The sequence below is a fragment of the Phalacrocorax carbo genome, chromosome 1 (assembly GCF_963921805.1).
Source record: "Phalacrocorax carbo chromosome 1, bPhaCar2.1, whole genome shotgun sequence".
Lineage (NCBI taxonomy): Eukaryota > Metazoa > Chordata > Aves > Suliformes > Phalacrocoracidae > Phalacrocorax > Phalacrocorax carbo.
The window spans coordinates 55,270,638-55,291,076 of NC_087513.1; the positions used below are offsets into that span (position 1 = coordinate 55,270,638).

Below are 20,439 nucleotides of genomic sequence, written 5' to 3' on the forward strand. Positions count from 1 at the left end.
GCGCCGCAGGGGATTGTGGGACAGCCACCGCCCCGCTTCGCGCACTCGGGCGGGGCCGGGCCTGCCTTATTTCTGGAGGCGGGGCGAGGAACGGAAGCGGTATGATCTCACGTCCGGGTCTCGCTCGTTGCGTCTTATCGTTGGGCCCCGCGACAAGATGGCGGACCTGTCTCTGGACGAGCTCATACGGAAGCGCGGTGTGACGGTGAAAGGGAGGTGAGCGCTCGGGAGGGCGGCGCTCCGCGCCTGGCGGCCTCCGGTGATTTCTCCGTTATCCTCTCTGCTCGTTCAGCCCTGGAGGCTGTGGGCCGCGGCCTGCCTCAGCGCCGCCCGGCCCTATTCGCCTGTCTCGCCTTCCCATTGGCTTATGCGTTGGCCTGCAGGGCCGCGCCTCTGATGCGGATTGGTGATGGTGGCTGTCGCTCAGGGCCGGGGCGGGGGTCTATCCCCCCCTGCCTCGCCCCCCTGTGCCTGGCGCTGCCCCCGAGGCCCTCGCCCCCGTCAGGGCAGGTCCCCGTGTTCCCCCCACCGCCGCCTGTCCCCTGCCCTTCCCGGGATTCCTGGCACGGCCCATCCCTTCCCTGGTGCTTCCGTCTTGCACTGTCCCCGCTGCTTCCTGCTTTCTGCCGCCGATGAACCCGGTGGCGCTCCCCAAAGCGAGATCAGCAGCGCCCCCCACTCCCCCCCCAGGTCCCTCAGTGTTGGGGGTGCCCCATGTCTGCAGCAGGAGCTGCCTCCGGGCTGCGCCTCTTGGTCAGGCGGTGCCCTGGGGGTGCCCGGTGCCCCCCGCAAGTGCCCTGGGGGTGCCCGGTGCCCCCCGCAGCTCCCAGAAGGGGTGGGTTGATGAGTGGCACGGTGCATTGTGGGAGAGCCGTGGGAGGTGTCGTTGTGCCACTGGGAGCCCGAACTGTAGCGAAGCTGATGGGGATCCGCACAGGCGAGGCTGCAGAGCCTTCATCCAGATTGCCGCCTGCCCCTTGGAAATTGTGGTCTCTGTAGAATAGTTAATCTGACAGATTGTTTGAAATGCTTGCGTGGATGTGGAGCATGTTACATACTGGCAAGAAGGTTAGGTTCTTTCTTTGTATGGCAGATGTTTCCAGGGTAGACTGGGCCATTTAACCTAGTGTAGCTGTTGGCAGTTCTTACTTGGCTTCTCCTTTGGTAGCTTTTCATCTTCCCTTTTGCCATAGCCTCTTAATGCTTCTGAAGATCTTGTCCGTGGGTTTCTCCTCACCTGTGTTAACTAAGTGTGCTCCTTTGTTGTTGTTTGGGTTTTTTTAAATTTAGTGGTCGCCGGGGAATTTTAGGCTTTAATGCTGAATGTATATGCTTATACGTTTAGAGTTGTATTTTGAAAGCTGTCTGCTAACATACACTAATGAAACAATTAGATGTATATTTAAATCCTAGTCTAGACAAGGCCTTGGCTTTGTGCTTTCTTTCATGTTATCCTGCATGTTTGGAACAGTCTTATGGTGCTTAATATGCCAAGCACCTCCTTCCTCCTTTTTCAAATCCCTCTTTAACTCTCATTTCTTCCAGGAATTCTTCTTGCTTTTATTTGCTGAACAATAATCCCCCTGCAGCGCTGTAAGAATTTTTGTGCCTTGTGTTTCTCTGGTTTGTCATGTTTATCTCACTTTATAAGATTTCTGATGTAGCTGACTTGTCTTTGTGAAGGCTGGATAAACTGAATAAACTTAAATCACAATATCCATGCTGTTCAGTAGTCTAAATGAAATAACAGAAAAATCTTCCCCTTTTAAATGTACTAATCCACAAAATATTCAAGCCAGAACTTGGACTTCTGGAAGATGAATTACATGTTTGAGATTCCCTTTTATTTCAGGTGCTGTGGCACAAAATGCCTGAACAGTTAATTCTGTTACAGGGTAAGCAATTCTCTGCAGAAGGCAGTTGCATATTAGGATAAACACAAGTCTTCAGAGTCAGTGTAATCTTCAGTACAGAGTTTTCTAACCAATTTAATTAATTTGTCATTAACAGTTTTAACTAATTCTGGCTTAAATGCCGATACATATATTTAATGTTTTACTTTGACCTCTTTTATGCTCATTAAAAAGAACCACTCAGCAAACCCTTCTGCAGCACTCTGACTGAATGCTTTCAACATTAGCTAAATTAATGCTTTTTAAAATTGCAAGGCAAGTCTTGTTCTGTGGCTGTTGCTCTATGGGTACTGTTAGTCTTCTGCATTATTCTGGATATATTTTAATAAGTGGTCTTAATAATACTCCTGTTTCTTCTCGCTAGCGTGCTTTGGCTGTATGAGAGAGCAGCCGTAGGATTCTCAGCTAGGTAACAAAATGGGATCCCAGTTCTAACTCTCCAGTTGTCTAGACACAATAATGAAAGAGGCAAGTGGAGAAGTTCACTCTCTCGTGTCTTTTTTTACAGATCTCTGTACTGAAAATACATTACTGTAAATAACATTAAGATTGTAGGGTTAGATCAGGAAATAATGATATAAAGCTGTTCGAAGAATTCAAATTGCATCATCGTTTGAATTTGTGATGTTAGCCTTTTGACTATTAAAAAAAAAATCTAGATGTCGACTTTCAGACTTTGAAATACTGGACCATATGTTTCAGAAAGTAGATGAACACTCTAGCCCTCTGTAGCATATTTTAAAAAGCCAACAGCAAGAATATTTTTTTCAGTACCTTTAAAATTTTGTTTACCACTGTAATTTTTTTTTAAAAGAAACCCAATGGAGTTTTCTTTTAGGGAGATTTTGAAAAAGTGAATCAGACATGTACCAAGCTTTCACTACGTAATGGACTGCTTTGTGGTAATGCTTGTGTACAAGTACAAATGCTGTTCGTTCCGTGGACTTTTATCTTTGTGCTCTGTATTGTGATGACGATATGCTTAAAACGTAAAGGCCATTGAGTGCAGCAGTTCTGTTAGTAGATTAAATAAGAGGCAGTGATGTTAAAAAGTAATTTGATAAGTATTCTTGCTGGCAGTTAGTCAACTTTGAAACTGGTGGCTTTGAACTGAGATTGGTACTGTTGCTTGTACATCCTAAAATCCAAGCCTCCATGCTCCCATGGATCTGAACTTGCTGCCCAGAATTCTTGCAGTCCCATGTCATTCCATATTTCCGTTGTATCAGGACATACTATTGTATTACAAAATATGCTTTAGCGGACCTGCTCAGTCCTAAAGCTAGAAGATCTGTTTCTGTTCCTCTTTGTCTCCAAAGGTTTCCCCAAAATACCTAACCTAAGTTGTTGATGAACTTTGTTTAAATGTAGTGTATACTTGGCACAGCTGAGGTCAGATCCTTTACTTAAGTTCGTAAATATGAGCTTAAGGATGGATTTTGGAAATCAGTTCCTTAGCTGTTTATGTGGGAAGTAAAATCCAGCATAAAACAGCTTAGGAGCTCTACTGTTGTATTTGGTCATCTAACCTGAGCGGGTTTCTGTGCAGTAATAATGAGCTGTTGTTTGCAGCAACACAAATACTTTTATTGATACTGTATCACATCTTATAATGTCTGAAACTCTTGGGTTTTTTTTTTCCTTTCCTCCCAGGCTTAACACAAGGCCAGTGTTTGGAGGTGTAAGATCTCGCATTGGGATCCAGCAAAATCTTCTAAATAGATCATCATCAGCTGTCAGCTTCCAGCGGACATTTGATGCCCGGCAGAAGATAGGACTCACTGATGCCCGACACAAACTTGGGGTTAAAGATGCCCGTGAAAAACTGGTTCAAAAGGACGCTCGGTTCAAAATCAAAGGGAAGGTGCAGGATGCTCGAGAGATGTTGAATTCCCGTAAACAGCAAAGTGTTGCAGCTGAAAAGGTGACCAAAGTGGTGGATGCCAGAGAGAAGATCAGCTTAAAGAGGAGCGCTCCAGCTGCTATCAGCCCAACTATGGGGACAGTAAATCCAGCCATGAAAATCACCAAAACTATCCAAGTAGGTCAAGCAAGCCACCTCTGAGCCCCTCAATTATTCTACAGCAGTCCAGTAGAAATGATAATACATGAATATGTTCCCATGTTTACAATAGTGATAGAGTTAAGGCCAGCCTGTAGGGCAGGATTCAGAGTCTTTTGGGTGTTCTCGCAGCTGCTTGGGGCTTTTTGCAGAATCCCAGTTTTCATTTAAATTTTAATTTGAATTTTGGGCCAATAAAGACTAAGGCAGCACTCCTGTCAGCATTGAAGTAGTTGTCTTGAATGGTTAAGTAGTCTGTTCCCCACCTAAATACAAAGAAAACGTATGCATTTTTTGTTATTCTTATACCACCCCTCTTTGCAAGTCTGATGTGGTGGATTGTCCTGTCTAGATAACTGGTTTATCCTAGTGGCGGAATAACAGTTTATAATGTGCAGCTGCATTTGTATCTAAGAAGATGTAAATTTCAATAAGCCCCTCTACAATTTCTCTATTTCTACTTGTCTGGTTTTCAGTAAGGTGCTGGCTTCCAGGGAGTTGCCTGATTATACGATAAATTCCTGCAGAGGCTCAAGATTTATTTCAATTGCAGTGTTATCAGTGATTACCGTAACTTGCTGATTTCCTTTGACAGCTTTCTAACTTCACTTTACTATGTGCGCAGTAACTTGATTCTTAGCAAGCTTCTCTGAGAAACAAGTGCTATTGAACTACGTGTATATTAGGTACAGTGGGTAGAGTCAGAATAGAAGTTTCCAGACTGTCAGGATTGTTGTTTGAGGAGTGGTTTTGTTCCTCACCTCTACAAGGATGTAACTGAAGTTCCTAGCCTACCTCTTTCATTTTCTTCCTCCCAAAGATCGGTGGTGTGCTTACACATACCCAGAAAATCTCCTGTTCTCATCAGTTTGAAAGCCTGGGTGAGTCTGCTTTCTGTTGAGCTGTGGTTTTTGCTCAAAAGCACCAAGCATTTTTCTTCTTTAAATTAGCCAAGGAAACTTCCCATTACTTGGCATGTTTCCTGCCAGGCTGACCTAAGAAAGAGAAAGGACTCTTGTGGCAGTAAGAAGGGCTAATCGCAGAGCAATAGAGCAGTCTGTTCAGTAGCCTGTTAATTAGTAGGGTACTTAGTACTCATGCTGTCCTTCTAAGCCAAATCACCACCATCAGCCATTAGGAGTTGAACATTTTCTACAAAGTTTCTAGGAGTTTTCAGAGACTTGGTACGGCAGCACTTTGCTCTGACCTGATTTTTTTTGTATGACTTGGTTTGACCTACAGTACTTTCTGTTTCTTAGACAACATATTGCAAGAAAAAAATATTGTAGAATATAGTAGTGATTAAGACTGTAGACAAAATCGTGCCAAGTGAACAATTATTTAATAATTTTTTAAAAAGATTTATACCAAAATTCCAAATTTCCTTTGGCCCTCCTCTCTTCCCAAATGTGGGAGCAGGATCAAACTAGAGTATCTTGATCTGAGATGCAGTGCACGCCTCTTATGTCCTGTACCATGGTCTTCATTCTCAGAAAGGAAGAAAAAAGGTCTTTGAAACCCAAAGAATTTCCATACCTCTGCTGGTGTTTCTGTAAGACAGGTACCCTTGTTTCTGAATTGGTTAGCAAATTGAAACATGAGGGATCTGTGGTGTAACTTACAGCCTAGAGATAATGCAGATCTGAAGATTTTACTGCCTGTATGGAATACTTTCATAAGACGACCCATTCTTTTCTGTAATGGACAGCTTCCAGCTTTTTCAAGAACCAAAAGGGCATTTTTGAGAGAGTTGCTGCTTGATTTCATTTGTTTTTTAGTACAGCTATATTCCCTGACTACCTCTGTGGTCTTTTCCCTGTTTCATGGCATAACAGGCTGCAGAAGGGTCAGCTATGCTACCCCATGCTTCATTTTATTCCACTGCAGCTTATTCCAGCTGTAGTGTGAAGCAATAGCATATACTTCTCTTTTGAAATGGAACACAACTGAATTGTGTTGTGTACCAGCATGAATTTGATGGAAATCAGCATCCCTGGTTCCCTGTAGCATGAAAGAAGAGAAGGTCACTTACTGATTTACCCCATTCACAGTTTCATGTTGGCAGAAATGTTGACCTAGTTAGTGCTGGCAGCGCTGGAGTTAAGTCCCCCTCCCACTCATTTTGGACTAAAAGTCAAGTAACTTGAATCAGTTTGTCTGTGTGGCCTTAGGTTTTAATTTCTTTGATTAAGAGAAGCTATCTCATATTGAAATATCTCGTGAAGCATATTATCTAATAGCATATTGTGGTAATAAGTTTCAAGAGCAGGAGAGTGAGCTTCATTTAAATGGTCTCAGGGTATCAACTAACAGCTCTGATCTTCTGAAATGGGGATCTGGACGACTGTAGTGTTTAATGCTTTGGTTCTTTCTCTCTAACTGTAGCAGAAAGCTCCAGTTCCTGGACACTCTCATCCAGCAGGCATGAGGATCAATGTGGTGAACAACCATACACACAAACAGGTGTGTGCCTGCTCTGTGCCCTTTGTTGCCTCTAGGGGGGAAAGAAGGTGTGTGTAAACAATGGCAAGTGCAAAGAAAACTTTAAGTAGGAAAGAAAAGTGTTTGGAAGTTCTCTAACAGCTTAGCTGCCTGTTCTTGCATGGTTAAGATACTTTCATGGTAATCAAAGTTTTAATTCAGTCTAATTGATCTTGATTCCTTGTGTGTTATACGAACACAAAGTAGGTATTCAGAATTTTTATCTGTATGTGCTAAAGTTTATTTTTTTCCTAGAGACTGTGACCTTTAGCTCTGTCTTTCTGTAAATGTCTCAGTGATAACATATGAGATCAAGTTTTGGTTGTTTTGATTCACCATCCTGCCAGCCTCTTCAGAGAATGCATGTGACCATACATGGTCAAATGTTCTACAGTGAGGTGGGAGAGGGTATAACATTCCTGTAAAATCCCAGCTGTTGGTCCCTGCTTCAGATTTGATAGTGAATGATGTTAACTGGTATTCTGATGTACTGTCAAATTTGCCATATCCCTTATCAATCAGACTGCGAGGAAAGCCCCAGAATTTGTGCTGTCTCTTCTGGGATCAGTTTAAAAGACCTTTGTCACAGCCCCCATCATTCAGCCACCTTACTACCTTTGGTGCTTTCAGAGAGGAATTACACATTTTAATAGTTTTTTTTTTGTATGTGTGTACATAAAGTATTATATGAAATATTGGAAAATTGTCATTCACAATATCATGTCCTGGTTTAGGTTTTTTTGCCTCAGTTCGGGTAACTTTAACTATTAGTGCTTTGTTACTTCTACATTGACTTGCAGCCCTCACCTATCCCAGATGCTGTCACCTAAGGAAATGTCTTCATTACTCTGACCTCATAACTATAAGCCTCAAATCCATTTCACTTTGTCTCAAGCTCAAGTCCATTGTCCCAATGGCTAGCATTTTTCCCAGTTCTTTTCTGCACAATTCTCCTTTGTTCTACCATGTCTCTTTGGTTTTTTTTTCCTCCATAGCATTTCTGTGACCGCAACCACTTTCCTGTTTGTAAACCAGGATCTTGCTGACTATGACAACCCACTTATTTTGCAAGCTATCATTGCTAATCCCTCCATTTTTCTTTACCTGTCTACTGAATTAATGGGAAGCTATTCTGAGTTGTGACTGTTATGTTCTGGGCAGTGACATATGTGTATAGACTTTTTCCTTAATGTTATTTAGAATATGAAAAATATTTGTGTAGGAGTTAGCCTCAGTATTTTAAGGCAGGGCTATGAGTGTTAAGTTGAACTGGGAAATTAATTATTCGTTGAGTAAACTTCCTAGTGCAGTGTTTTCTAGTGCCAGACAGATATATGCTGTGCTGAGGAAAGCAGGCTATTCAAAAGGAACATTTGATTCAGATATATTTGGTAGTCTTCTGCTTAATTAAAAAAAAAAAAACTAGTCAAAAAAATAATATGCACAGGCTTCAACTTTAAAGGTGGCAGGCTGCTAAAAAGTGAGAAATTGAGGCTTTACTCCATTAATGCAGTTTCATCAGCCCTGATGAGGTCTAGGGATTAGACCTATATGTGGTTTCAGTCCACCTAGGGAAATAGCTTTATTGTTGCATTTCTGGAAAAGAAGTTTGATAGTTTTTTACACTGGCATTTTGAAATGGACTTGTGTACCTTCAGCTCTCTGTCCCCTGGCTGCAAGGACAAGAGTAAAGTCCAATGTAGTCATTACCTGAAGAAGGTTGAAGGCAGAGGAAAACTACTTGTTTTGGAAATGTCTAGATTAAATCTACCTGCTTGTAAACTATTACCTTGCTTCTCTTCAGGGTCTGTATGACATGGAAGATGATGATGAAAGTGTCTCTCCCCTTACTAGCAAACAGATGAAAATCACCACCACAAACAGTTTCCTGCACAACGCGGTAAGGGATTATCTGAACAGTCCCCACCACGCCATGCTCACATTGGGTGGACACACAGGCTGCAGCTTTACAGGGCTTATGTTCTTTTAAAGTATGTAAACGATGCTTTCTCCTGAAATGTTTGCTCTTCACCCCACCCTTCCCTTTGTGCCAATGCTTCTAGTGTTATTTTGGGGACCGAGTCCTTTTAGGCTAACTGTGGTTTTATAGGCCTTTTGCAGCCAGAATGTGTGCTTTCTCCCTTGCTGGCAGGTTGCTGCATGTTAGCCCTTGACTTCTTGTTGGGGAAATGCTTTGAACCTATCTCGTTATTGTTTGAGCAGGCAAGCAAGGGAAGCTTTCTGCTGCTTCTAGAGGCTGGACACCAAAGCAGGAGGTCTCTTGCCATGCAAAATCTTGGTTGGCAGCTTGTTGGGGAGTACTGATGCTCTGGAGAAGATGGAGTTTCAACACAGACAAATGCGAGGTCTTACTCTTGGGATGGGATAACCCTCTGCAACTTAAGCTAAGAACTGACTGGCTAGAAAGCGGCTTTGTAGGAAAGAGCCTGGGGGTCCGGCTGGGTGATACGCTAAGAATGAGGTAGCAGTGCATCCTTGCAGCAGTGAAGGCCAACTGTAGAAATCAGTCTGGCATTTTGAGAATGCACCCAGAGTACTGTGCCTGTTATGGGGCTCTGCAATACAAGATACCAACAGACTGGAACTAGTACAGCAGGGTGGTCAGGGGGCTGAGGAGAGGGTGAGAGAGCAGTGTCTCTTAAGGCTGAGAAGAGAAGGCTGTAGTGTGATCTGTCCATGTGCTTTCACTGCCTAACAGGCAGTCATGGAAAAGGCAAAACCCAGGTCCTTTTCAGGAGTGAACAGGGAGAAGATGAACAAACAAATGTGTTGCAGCAAAAGAAGCTCTAACTAGAGACTGGGGGAGAGTTGTGCAGTTCTCAGGGTATTGGTCAGCCTCTGGCATGGGACTTAAAGGTTGTAAAATCATCATTCTCAGAGATATTCAGAGTTTAACTGGATGAGGCCTGAGCCAACCTGATGTGTCTTTGAAGTTAGCCCTGTTCCAGACATGAGGGCTGAACATATTTTTCAGAAACTGTTCTGTGGTTCTAAGAAGGCAAATTAATGTGGTTTTACCATCACACAGTCAGTTTAGCACAATGATTATCCGTGGGGTTTTGTTATGTAGGTATTCAGAATAGAGTTCCTGGCTGTTTGTGATCCTTAAAATCAGCCTCATTATTTTTTTGCAGGAGTAAATGTGTTATCTTCAGTGTTCACAGCAGCTGCCAAGCACAATTTTTATTCTGGCTTTGAACTCCCCAGGTACTTCTGACTAGGAAGGTTATGCTCCATGTCTTTTTGTGTCCTAGCTTGGTGTTACTGAAGAAGTACTGCTGTTTATATTAGGGCAGTTCAGTCTCACTGTTAATGAGCAATCTTTGTGTATGCTTTGTAAGGTACTTGAAAATCTTTGGATAAAAGGAGCTTTTCAAATTCAAATTACACTGGTAAAGTTCATTTAAGAACAATATGAAACTAAAAAGTGTTTGTTAGTGAGGGGAGTCCTCTCTTGGGACAAACATAAGCCCAGAAACCTTATCTGATTTTTGTCTCAAAGCTGAAAGTCTCCAGCATTGTAGTGGTTTTGACACTGGGAAGGACATGCAGTTCTTAGTGCATGCTAGTAATGCTCTCCTGCTGTTGGTGCTTGAAGAGGAGGGATGACTTTTGTTGCTGCAGCTCTCAGAGATACTCTATTCTTTCTTCCTGTAGACTGGGCTGAGTGGCAATAAATTCTCTCTGTCCAAGACTGTTCCCCTGACTAAAGTGGTCCAGAATGATACATACACAGCTCCACCTGCACCTCCATCTCCTATGCGGACGAAGGCCTTGACAAACATGTCCCGGACCTTAGTGACAAAAGAGGAGCCTCCAAAAGAACCACCACCTGTTGAGGTGAGCACAGGGAAGTGGGAGATGTTCTTTATAGGAGTCTCAGAAACATCTGAAACTTGCGGTTCATCAGTTATGCAAGCAGCTTATTTCTGCCTGCCTTCCACCATTATTTCTGGGACTCCATCAAGCTTATTCTCATAACTGTAACCCATGTCCCAAGAATATGAAACCTGTCTAAACATCCTTTTCTTCAGTCTTTGAGAGACTGGGAATTCTCAGTGCATCTTGCTTCTCTCAACTTTATCTAACATGGGAGCACGTGGTCCTGGAGGAATCCATGTTACAGGGAGGTGGCAGTTGTTGTTTGGACACTCCTTGGAGGGAATAGTGTTTTAATGCTACTAGTTGTTTTCTTCTGTCTGCTCCTGTTAGCAAGATCTTGCAAGGATTCTTCCAAATATGGCTTCTTGCTGTCCACACAAGCCCGCTCAGGCATTTTGTTGACAACCTGCTTGGAATTGCATTGCCAAACTGCCTGGTATTGGGTACAGGGACCCCACCAGGTGTTGCCAGGCATGTTGAGTTCAGCTTGCTTTTGAGGGGCTGGAGCCATATTTTGGGTTTTGCTGGCTGTGTGTAGTGTAGGTGTAGAGTGCAGCAGCAACACACGCTTAAAAACGTGGGAATGACCAGTGAGTACTGTGTATGTATGCAGATAAAGTTAGTGTTATACTTGGAAATGAAAGAGAAAAGTTACTTCAGAGAGAAATAAGCATGGAAAAGGGGCTTCTTTTCACCGTCAGATGAGCTGGGCTTTTGTGAGCATTGATACTTCATCTATTACTAGCTGTAATACTTCCAGTATTACTAGCTGTAGCTCTCACCTTTCTGTTTGTGTATGGACTTTCCCAGGCATCCCTTTAGTGACTTTTTAAAAATGCTTTCTCTGCTGTGCTGTCTTGCCTGCTGCATTTCTGACCTTTTATGTGATGTATTTGTTTGTGTTGGCAGCTGGCATTCAGTCCTTTGGAAGGCACAAAGATGACCGTAAACAATCTGCATCCTCGAGTCACAGAGGAAGACATCGTTGTGAGTGTTGCTTACTGCTGAACTGTGGATGAGTGACGCTTCCTTCCCTTGATATCTCTTGATAAATCATTTGATCTGTGGTGAATGCAATGAAGAGGGGTATGATGTGGGTTTGCTTTCCTTGCAAAAACTTTGAGAGTTCCTGATTATTTTTTTTGTTTTGGTCTTCACTTTTTTAAAAGTGTGCGCTTAAGGAGTTTGGACAAAATACCATTTCTAGGGTGTACTGAGATACCTGGCATCACTTAGAATTCTGAGTTCATGCCAAATGATTCTTGGTGTTGTCCTTGAACCTATGACCCCATCCAAATTATCTAGGTGCTTCCATTCTCAGCACACTGAGAATGTCTTCACATGTGACAAACAGTATAAAATACTGGCCTTGAGCTTTTCTGCTTGTGTTGGCAACAGTACGGAGCTTTGTGCAACCTGTATTACTGATGCCAAATATTCATACTGTAGCAAACACACAGCGAGGCAAGTGGCAACGTTCTGCCATGTATTTACTAAGCAGGATGGCTGGTACAATTAGAAAACTAAGCCTTTCTCACTCACTGTCTTTGGCTGAAATGGTACCTTTGATGTGACCATGGTCATGACTAACTCTGCCCTCAGGAGTTATTCTGTGTGTGTGGCGCTCTGAAGCGAGCTCGGCTGGTGCACCCTGGAGTGGCTGAGGTAGTATTTGTGAAGAAGGAAGACGCTATCACAGCATATAAGAAATACAACAACAGGTGCTTAGACGGTAAGTTTGAGGCCAGAGTTGTATTTAGGATAGACAAATCAACAAAGGCTTTTTCTACCTCAGTGGAGAGTTTAAAAGCGTCTGAGGTGCTCATATGCTGCCAAGAGAGGAAATGCCAGAAAACCAGTTCTAAGAGCTAGACAATGTAATATGCTTCTGTGTAACTAGCTGAATATATACACCGTTTAGAAAAGGGAAATTAGAAAAAAAAGTTTTCCTAGAAAGAGAATCCTCAGAGCTAGAGGCAGGGTCTTGGTGATTCCACTGGTCTAACCTCCACGTTAAATTTCTTTTCTTTCTAATCCAGTGCCAAGAGCTAGATAGTTCTTAGGAAGGCTTTACCTGCTTACAGAATAGCTGTTTGCAAAGTGCAAGTAAAACTAATATTTGCAAAACTCTCAAGGCATAGTCAGAGACATTTGGAATCAGACCTGTAAAAAGAGTTAGTATCAACTTCTCCATAAACTTTGAATTATGCAACTGTTAATCTGGATCTACCTGCAATGTTGTTACAGGCTGAAATTAGCTGTTAATTTTTAGCTGGAAATAGATGCTTTTTCTTTCTGTAGATGAATGATATGTTACGAATGTCAGATGAGGAGCAGACAGCCGAGAATGGGATATTCTCTTGTATGTCTGCTAAGGGTTTTGTACCTATGTGTGATTTCTTAATCAGTGTGAGTCTTCATATTGCACTGAGTGTTTCAGTGGCTCTTCTGTTGCTGTGATTTTGCAACAAAAGATGTATCAGTTGTTCTTCTTCATGTTTCCCCAGCATGTGGAATTCTATTGCTTGCACTTATGTGTGATATTTCTGGGGTCTTGCCTTACAACAATTCTGATATAAGGGGTTTTTCATTGTGTGTATTTAAGGTCAACCAATGAAATGCAATCTTCATATGAATGGGAATGTCATCACCTCAGACCAGCCTATATTGCTGTAAGTGTCCTTTGGGTGGGGAAAAACCAAACATGTTTGCAGGTTCTGTTTTGAGGAAAACCTGACAGGAGGGGAGGAAAACTGCTGACAAATTACTGTCCCATTAATATTATTCTTTTCCTTTCTGTGGCACTCTGAGCTGAGTGCAATATAGCTTGACTCCATAGTGTTCCCAGCCCTGAAGCTCAAAACAAGCCTGAGATGGGGAAGTTATCTTGTGAGGAAAGCATATGTAAAACGTCTGTCTCTAATATTGGGAAGGGGGTAACACTGGGAACAATAAATGCGGACAGTGTTAAATTTATTTCATAATGAGAGGTTAAATACTGCTTTTCTTTTTCTTTTTAATCCACCAGCCGATTGAGTGATACCCCTTCAGTGAAGAAGGAAGGGGAGCCACGCCGGTCAAGTGCAAGCGCTGCCTCAAATCCCCCAGCTGAGGTGGACCCTGACACTATCTTGAAGGCACTCTTCAAATCCTCAGGGGTCTCTGCCTCTGTGCAGCCCACAGAATTCAAAATTAAACTCTGAGAAGGGGTAGTGAGCAGTGGACTGGAAAACTCATTTAAGTTGGGGAATGAGAAAAGTGCAGGAGTGCAGATGTTGTTTGCATTTGCCTGCCTTTAAATTCTTTGTTTTCTATGATCGCTACCTTACTGTACAGTAGTGTTTCCTCTTGTGTGTGTACTTTCTGTTTTCATAGTTGGAGTTTTCTTCCATGATTTTTTTCCAAAAGAATAACCTCCCCCTTCTGCCAGTAATGTATTACCAAGCATATACCATGTAACTCCCTCCTTTACTCCAAAGCCCCTAGTGGCCATTAAAAGTGCACATAGATTTTGAGGGAAGGAGTGGTGATCTCCTTCTCTTTTCTTCTGACTGACCTTTAAGTAAAAGATGCATCCCCTTGATTATCAACAGGCCAGAACACCACATTGTTTCTGAAATTGCTGCACTGTGTACAAAGTCAGGTGTGGCTCCATACAGGAAGCACTGTCTTGCATCTTTGACCTGCATGCATTCAGTGGCATAAATTCTTCCTTCTGGCTGTTGGACACTTTTCTGCTCAGCAGCTGTGACATTGAGAAGTGTGAAAAACTAAGCTTCCCACTGTGTGTACCAGCCAACGGAGGCATCAGGCAGAAGGACATATGCACAAGTTCAGTACCTGTTGTGCTGTGGGATGGATGCCTCAACACTGGTAATGCAGAGAGGTGGGGGGAAGAAAAGGGCTCTGGCATTTGTACAATGAATATATTAGCCCTGTAGAGTCAGCCTCAGTTGCTCTCTGGACTGAAAAATGAGAACCAGTCTCATCTTCAGAGCTAGAGGAAATACAAGTGTTTGACTCCCCAGTAGACTGTATTGCATCCTCCTGCTGATGCAGGGACACTAGTTTTTGTTTCTTACCTTGTAACTTACCCAGTCTGCTATAAAAAGAAAGGAGCTGGGGCCTTTTTCAGATACTAATAATAGGAAGCAGACTTTCCTTGCACCTGAGAACTCACATCTTTGAGAGATGTCATTTGGGCAATGTTTGGCATGCAATTGGAGGATGATTGCTGTACTTCATGGCTTCAGGGAGAGGTTCTCGAGAGAAGAGTTGGCACTCTAAGGAACACATAGGGGAGGAGTGCTAAGCAAGTCCCATGCAGAGCATCAAGGATGTACCTTGGGCCAGTATCTGTGAGGAGCCACAGGCCACTAGGTGGCACTTCCAATACTTCCTTTGTTAGTACAGCGTTATTGCCATGGATATTTGAAGTCCCAGTATCTCTGTTCGTTCGTATTTGTTCAAATTGTATTCTAAGAGAGGAAAGCCCAGAGCCACTTCCAGAATCTGGCTGGGGTTTGAACTTGATCCTTCTAACTAGGAGACTAATCTAATCCATTCTGTTCAGCTCTGCTGAACTTTAATGAACTTTATAACCATTGTAGGTCCAGATTCCATTTCTTGGTCAACTCTGTTTCTTTTGCTTTCTTGTTCTGTATTAACTCTTTGCTATATCTAGCTCGTGCAAACCATTCCTCTATCTCACTGTATCCCTTTTAGCCATGGAAATAACTGAGGACTTGGCAGGACTTGTTTTTCTGGAGTACTTCAATAGGGTGCTTCATGTGAACAGCAGATGTTTGTAGGGGAGGGGACCTAAGACAGCTATTGTTCTCCTTTTTTAGATTGCCCATCAAACACCTGTGTTTTATTAAAAAAAACATGGGGGAGGGGGAGGAAATATTAGGGGTTGGAGAAGATAATGTATTATCTGTTTCTGAATAAACGTTTGTTATACAGAGAGTGGATTCTAAGCCTTTTTAGATGCTGTGAAGCAACTAAAGATAGGTGGAGTTGTTCCAGCATTGAATCAAGTGGGTTTTTAGAATATAGAAACTTCAAAACTGATAATGTGATGAAGAGCAAGAGGAGTATATGGATGAGAGAATTAGTACTCATAAGCCTTTTCATCTCAGTCATTGAAATTAGTAGCTGATTTTTGCTATGAAGTAGGAGCAGTTTGTGTCCCTACCTAGTTCCAATTCTGTTGTCACAGAAAAGAACAGACTTTTATTGGCAGCCTAGTAATTTAAAAAGTAATTTTATTTTAAAAATATAGCTCTGAAATTAGGGTACCTGTTCTAGGTGAAGTAGGGTACTTTTAATATCAGCTAGATAGAAAGCTATGCAAATGTGAAGACATGTATTCTGAAGTGTATATCTTGTCTCTTTTGAAAGAATGGGAAGATTCAAACACTTTTTAATTATTATTAGATTCATGTCCATTCTAAAAGCCATATAGCAAGATGCACTTTGAAACTTGCTGTAAAATTGCATTTTGTTTAGGTTACCTGAGAAAATATGTGATAACAGTAACATACTTCCTTGGAAGAGCTACTGTTCTGTTCTCTAGCTCTGTCATCTATGGCAGTTTTTTTTTTAATTGGTGAAGTCAATGATCATCTAAATATCGCTCCATGATTTGTCATATCACAGTGTTTTGGCATGCATTGTTCTTCCTGTTCTCAGCTCTCTAAAGTTATTTTGATCTTTTAATACTTCATAGTGTGGCTTCTCCTGTTGGGCAGTGAAAGAAGAGTAACCAGTTATTCCTGGTCCTTTTCAAGCAGTTCACCTTGCAGCTCTCCAGTTTCTGCTGGCTGACCTACAATTGTGATAATCTGTTTTCATTCCACTGAGCTCACCTACAACCTTCTGACCTCAGAGCTGTGCACATTTGCCCTCATGCAGCTTGGTTATATATTTTTGTTCAGTTTATTCTGGGCTGCTAAAGATTATAAACTCACATATGAAACATTGACTGATTTGAAGTAATTCAATATGGCTGGCCAGGACAGGTGGTAGGTAATTTGTAATAGTGTTTCTGACTTCTGAAGTGATGCCAGAGTTTGCAAGTTTGTCTGGTATATTTTCATGGCTTTTGCATGTACCTTTTTTTCTGATAATGTTGATTAACTTGGATATTTGTTTGGTGAGTCAACTCTCCATGTTATTTCTTACTTCTGCTGACATTTTTTCACCTGGTACATCTGTCTTGCTTCAATATCTTTATTTTGAAGTGGTCCTGTCTTCCATTCAGTCATAAACATAAGCTCCTCTGTAAAGGTCTCTTTTTTTTGTTTGTTTGTTTTTCATGATTAACAAGAGCCTTTAAAAGCAGCTGTTCTTTTAGTCATCTTGTGAATGTTTTTTCATATCTCTTCAGATTTATTTCTTCTTTTATTTGCCTCTCTAGGATTGGGCACACTGTCTGTGTTTTTACACTGTTCAGGTCTTCATTTTCAGAACTGTTACGCGAAACGATGGTGTGTAATCAGCTTTCTTACAGAGCATCCTGTAAGATGCTCTGGATGGGGAAACGTTTTTGTTAACACTCCACGACGGGGCGGCTGAGGGAGCCGCGGCCGCCGCCATTAGCAGCGCGGCGCTGCCGCGGGGAACTACAACTCCCGGCGGCCCCTGCGCCCCGCCGCTTCCCGCCGCGCTAAGATGGCGGCCGCCGAGGAGCGTGTGGTCGGAGCGGCACCGGCGGGCTACACGGGTGAGGAGGGGACGCGGGGGAGCTGGGGTCGGGGCAGCAGCAGGGTTCTTTAACCGGTGCGTCGTCCGCAGCTCTGGCGGTGAAGTTCGGAGAGCGGCAGCGCTCGCCCCACTGTCTTTTGGTGAAGGAGCACCAGGTGCGGGAAGGGGCCGGCACCACGCACCCGCCTCGCCGCACCCTCTTCGTCCTCAACGTCCCGCCGTACTGCAGCCCGGTGAGTGGGGCTGGGGCGGCCCGCGGGAGGGGTTCGGGGTGTCTCACGGGCGCGGGGCTCGGCCGGGCGGCGGGAGGCCGGGGGCATCGCCTCGGCAGCGCGGGGCGGTGGGCGGAGGAGCCACGCGTGCCTCGGGGTGGATGTGGGCAAGGGGCCGGGGTCGTGCCGGAGAGCCTCCCGGTGCGTTCTGTAGGCCCCGCATGAGAGGGCGGGGAGAGAAGTTACTCCTGCTTTCCTCTGCCGTTTATTCGCTTTTATTTTCCGCGTCAAGGACTCTCTGTCTAGGCTGTTCGCCCGCTGCGGCCATGTCCAGTCTGTGGACATCTGTGAGAAGCCAGGGCCAGGAGAGAAAAAAGAAAAACTTACGTCCAAATTCTTCAACCGCAAACCTGTAACGGTAAAGCTCGGGTTGAGGGGGGGAATACTCATGTTTTAGTGGTCAGAATGGGAAAAGGTCACAGGCAGTGGACGGTACTACTTGGAACGTGAGACTTGGAAACCATTTGGGGTCATTGGGTGACATGATCACCTATCTAAGTGTACATTATCTTTTTTTGTTATCTCACTGTAACTTGTGGTTTGATTTTTATTTTATTTGTACTGCAGCTCCTTGCTGCATTGCCGGTTTCCCTGGTGTATCTGACTGGCCTAGGTGTCTTTTTCTTTTAGGGATTTCAAGTAGCATACGTAGTGTTCAGGAAACCAGCTGCTGTCCAGGCAGCCAAGGCCCTGTCGCGGGAAGGTCCCTTGCTGATATCCACAGAGAGTCACCCTGTGAAAACCGGCATTAGCAGTAAGTCAGCCCTAGCTATCTTCCTGCTAGCTATTGCCAGGGAAAAACCATACCCCTTCCTCACTGAATCCTACCCTGCATATCCCAGGTTAATTCTCACCATTTTGTACTGAGCCAGGAGACATCCAGTGTTTCATTGTCCTGCTTTTATTATTAACAAGGTAGGAGTCTTGTTGTCCTGGATGTTTTAGTCTGGACCAGTGACGCTATGGGAGAATGGGATCACTTGGTACAATGAAGGGCAGTTTTTCCCAATGTCTTTTCAGTATCACATCGATTCAGAGAAACTGGCTGTCACTTGCCCTCAAAATGGAATCCAGACTCAATAAGAGGCACCAGGTGTCTGTGAAGATGACACCACTTCAGATGTGACCCCTTGACAGGAACACAGCCCTGAACATTGTACCTCTTGGGCTTATGTCTAGCCCACTGCTGCTTGGGAAAGCTGCAAGCTCTTCCCATCACTTACCAACTGTGGCCTTTGCTGCAAGTTGGTTGAGCTGTGGCAGTGGGGAGGCTGAACAGGAATGGGAACAGTGTGTCCTTCCCCACAGCAGTTCTCTCTAGAGCTGCTCAGAGGTATCACACTAGGGCTTGCTTCTAACAGAGGCTACTGCTGACTTCAGCCCTCTCTGTCTCAGAGTGGATTGCCAACTATGCAGCCTCAGTCGTGGATCAGGAGGAGCTGAAGGCTGAGGTGGACACCTACATGCAAGACTATGACAAAAAGATAGCAGAGGTGAGTCCAGGCTGGGGAGGGAACCCAGCTAAGCAGTTTGTTTGGGGAGAAGAAGGGAAGAAAGATCTTTCGGTGACCTGGCCCCAGTGGAAAGGGCAGAGTGAAGCACACTGGGTGGCAGGGTTGTTTTATTCCCAGTTGCTGGTGGGCAGTCAGGCTCTGGTTTGGTCCCTAACACCTGACCCTTCCACCCAGGGCTTACAACAGGTATCCGCTAATAAATTGGGTCCTGGCTGGTGTGCAGTGTTGTGACTGAGAGTTGAATACCTGTGCCATGGGTCCCATGCCTTCCTTCAAATCTTGTGCAGAAGCAGGAGCTGTAGCTTTGCATGGGTGCAAGGTGGGCTGTGGGAGAGCCATGCACCAGGCTGGCTGGCAGCCCATCTGCACTGAGCTGCCTCACCCTCCTGTCTTTACAGGAAGAAGCCAAAGCAGCCCAGGAGGAGGGTGTTCCGGATGAGGAGGGCTGGGTGAAGGTAACACGGAAAGGCCGGAAGCCCGGCCTGCCCCGGACAGAGGCTGCCAACCTGCGGGTGCTGGAGAGGGAAAAGCAGAAAAGGGCCCGCAAAGAGCTGCTCAACTTCTATGCCTGGCAGCATCGTGAGACAAAGAGAGAGCGTGAGTGTCCGAGTCTCCCCCTACCCTTGCCTGTGTCTCTTGTCTATCACACTGTGGCCCCAAGAGCATCCTTTTTCCTTCAGTGGAGCCTGTGTCCAACTGCAGGTGAACGGTTGGCTGGGTGGTTGGGTGAATGGCCTTGCTAGTGACTGGGGGCCCAGTGCCACCACATATCCTAGCAAGGACTGCTGGAATATTTTGTGGGAGAGTGCACAGGTCATGGCTTTCCAACAGATATTTCTTCAGTCTGCACAAAGGCAGCAATTGAAAGAGAAAACTAGCCTGTTTCCTCCCCAAGAGGGAGCTGCAGCACTGCCGGAGGTGAACAGCCAGAGCCCCAGCTTGGCGCTCAGCCTGGGCGCAAAAGAACCTGCTCTGGCAGTGTGTGTCTGCGGGTGTCAGGACTGAGCCCTTCCTGGTATGTGGAAGTGAAGCTTCCCAGGAGAGGGAGATCTGCTGCTCCCATGTGACCTGTCCTCTTTCTCTTGCCTCTTTCAGATATTGCCCAGTTGAGAAAGAAATTTGAGGAGGACAAGCAGAGAATCGCACTGATGCGAGCCCAGCGCAAGTTTCGGCCGTACTAAGCTGTGCTAAGCTATTCCTCGGATGTCTGTGGACTCCATGTGCCAAAGGATTTCAAGGATCTGAGGCAGCTTCAGGTTGTCCTTGCCCTTGGATCTGAAATGGGAGATCCCAGCAGCTACCACTGGAGGGGGGAGTTTCCTTCACTAGCACCAGTATCCTGCTCTCCCAGCCATCATTTGGCCCTGCAGCACCACTTCCCAGGGTGCTCAGGTCAAGGGTCTGAGGCACTTCCTGTGACGGCCTGTATCTCCCTGCCACCTAAGGCCCTCCTGAAGCTTGGTGAGAGCTGCGATTGACCTAGCACAGCCTCTGCAGGGGCAGGGAATGGCTGAAGAACTGTAAATAAACTGCTGCTATGTTCTCAGAACGTGGGAATGCCTCTCTCTCCACTATGGGGGGCAGCT

General features: G+C 44.6%; 2 protein-coding genes across 3 annotated transcripts; both read left to right on the top strand.

Moving 5' to 3' along the window:
• Positions 1 to 63: 63 nt before the first annotated feature.
• On the top strand, positions 64 to 13,874 carry POLDIP3 (DNA polymerase delta interacting protein 3). 2 transcript variants are annotated; one of them, XM_064453114.1, is made up of 9 exons: positions 64 to 216; positions 3,567 to 3,954; positions 6,361 to 6,438; positions 8,261 to 8,356; positions 10,135 to 10,317; positions 11,269 to 11,346; positions 11,962 to 12,091; positions 12,965 to 13,031; positions 13,388 to 13,874. In XM_064453114.1, the coding sequence occupies exons 1-9, from the start codon at positions 158 to 160 to the stop codon at positions 13,560 to 13,562; spliced, it is 1,254 nt and encodes a 417-aa protein (XP_064309184.1). In that variant the 5' UTR covers positions 64 to 157; the 3' UTR covers positions 13,563 to 13,874. The 2 variants fall into 2 exon arrangements, with proteins under 2 accessions (XP_064309184.1, XP_064309190.1); XM_064453120.1 differs by having other exon boundaries at positions 6,364 to 6,438.
• A 1,597-nt stretch (positions 13,875 to 15,471) lies between these two features.
• RRP7A (ribosomal RNA processing 7 homolog A) lies at positions 15,472 to 20,402 on the top strand. The gene is made up of 7 exons (XM_064453185.1): positions 15,472 to 17,086; positions 17,158 to 17,300; positions 17,572 to 17,697; positions 17,970 to 18,093; positions 18,735 to 18,832; positions 19,252 to 19,450; positions 19,949 to 20,402. The coding sequence occupies exons 1-7, from the start codon at positions 17,035 to 17,037 to the stop codon at positions 20,032 to 20,034; spliced, it is 828 nt and encodes a 275-aa protein (XP_064309255.1). The 5' UTR covers positions 15,472 to 17,034; the 3' UTR covers positions 20,035 to 20,402.
• The last annotated feature ends 37 nt before the right edge of the window (positions 20,403 to 20,439 follow it).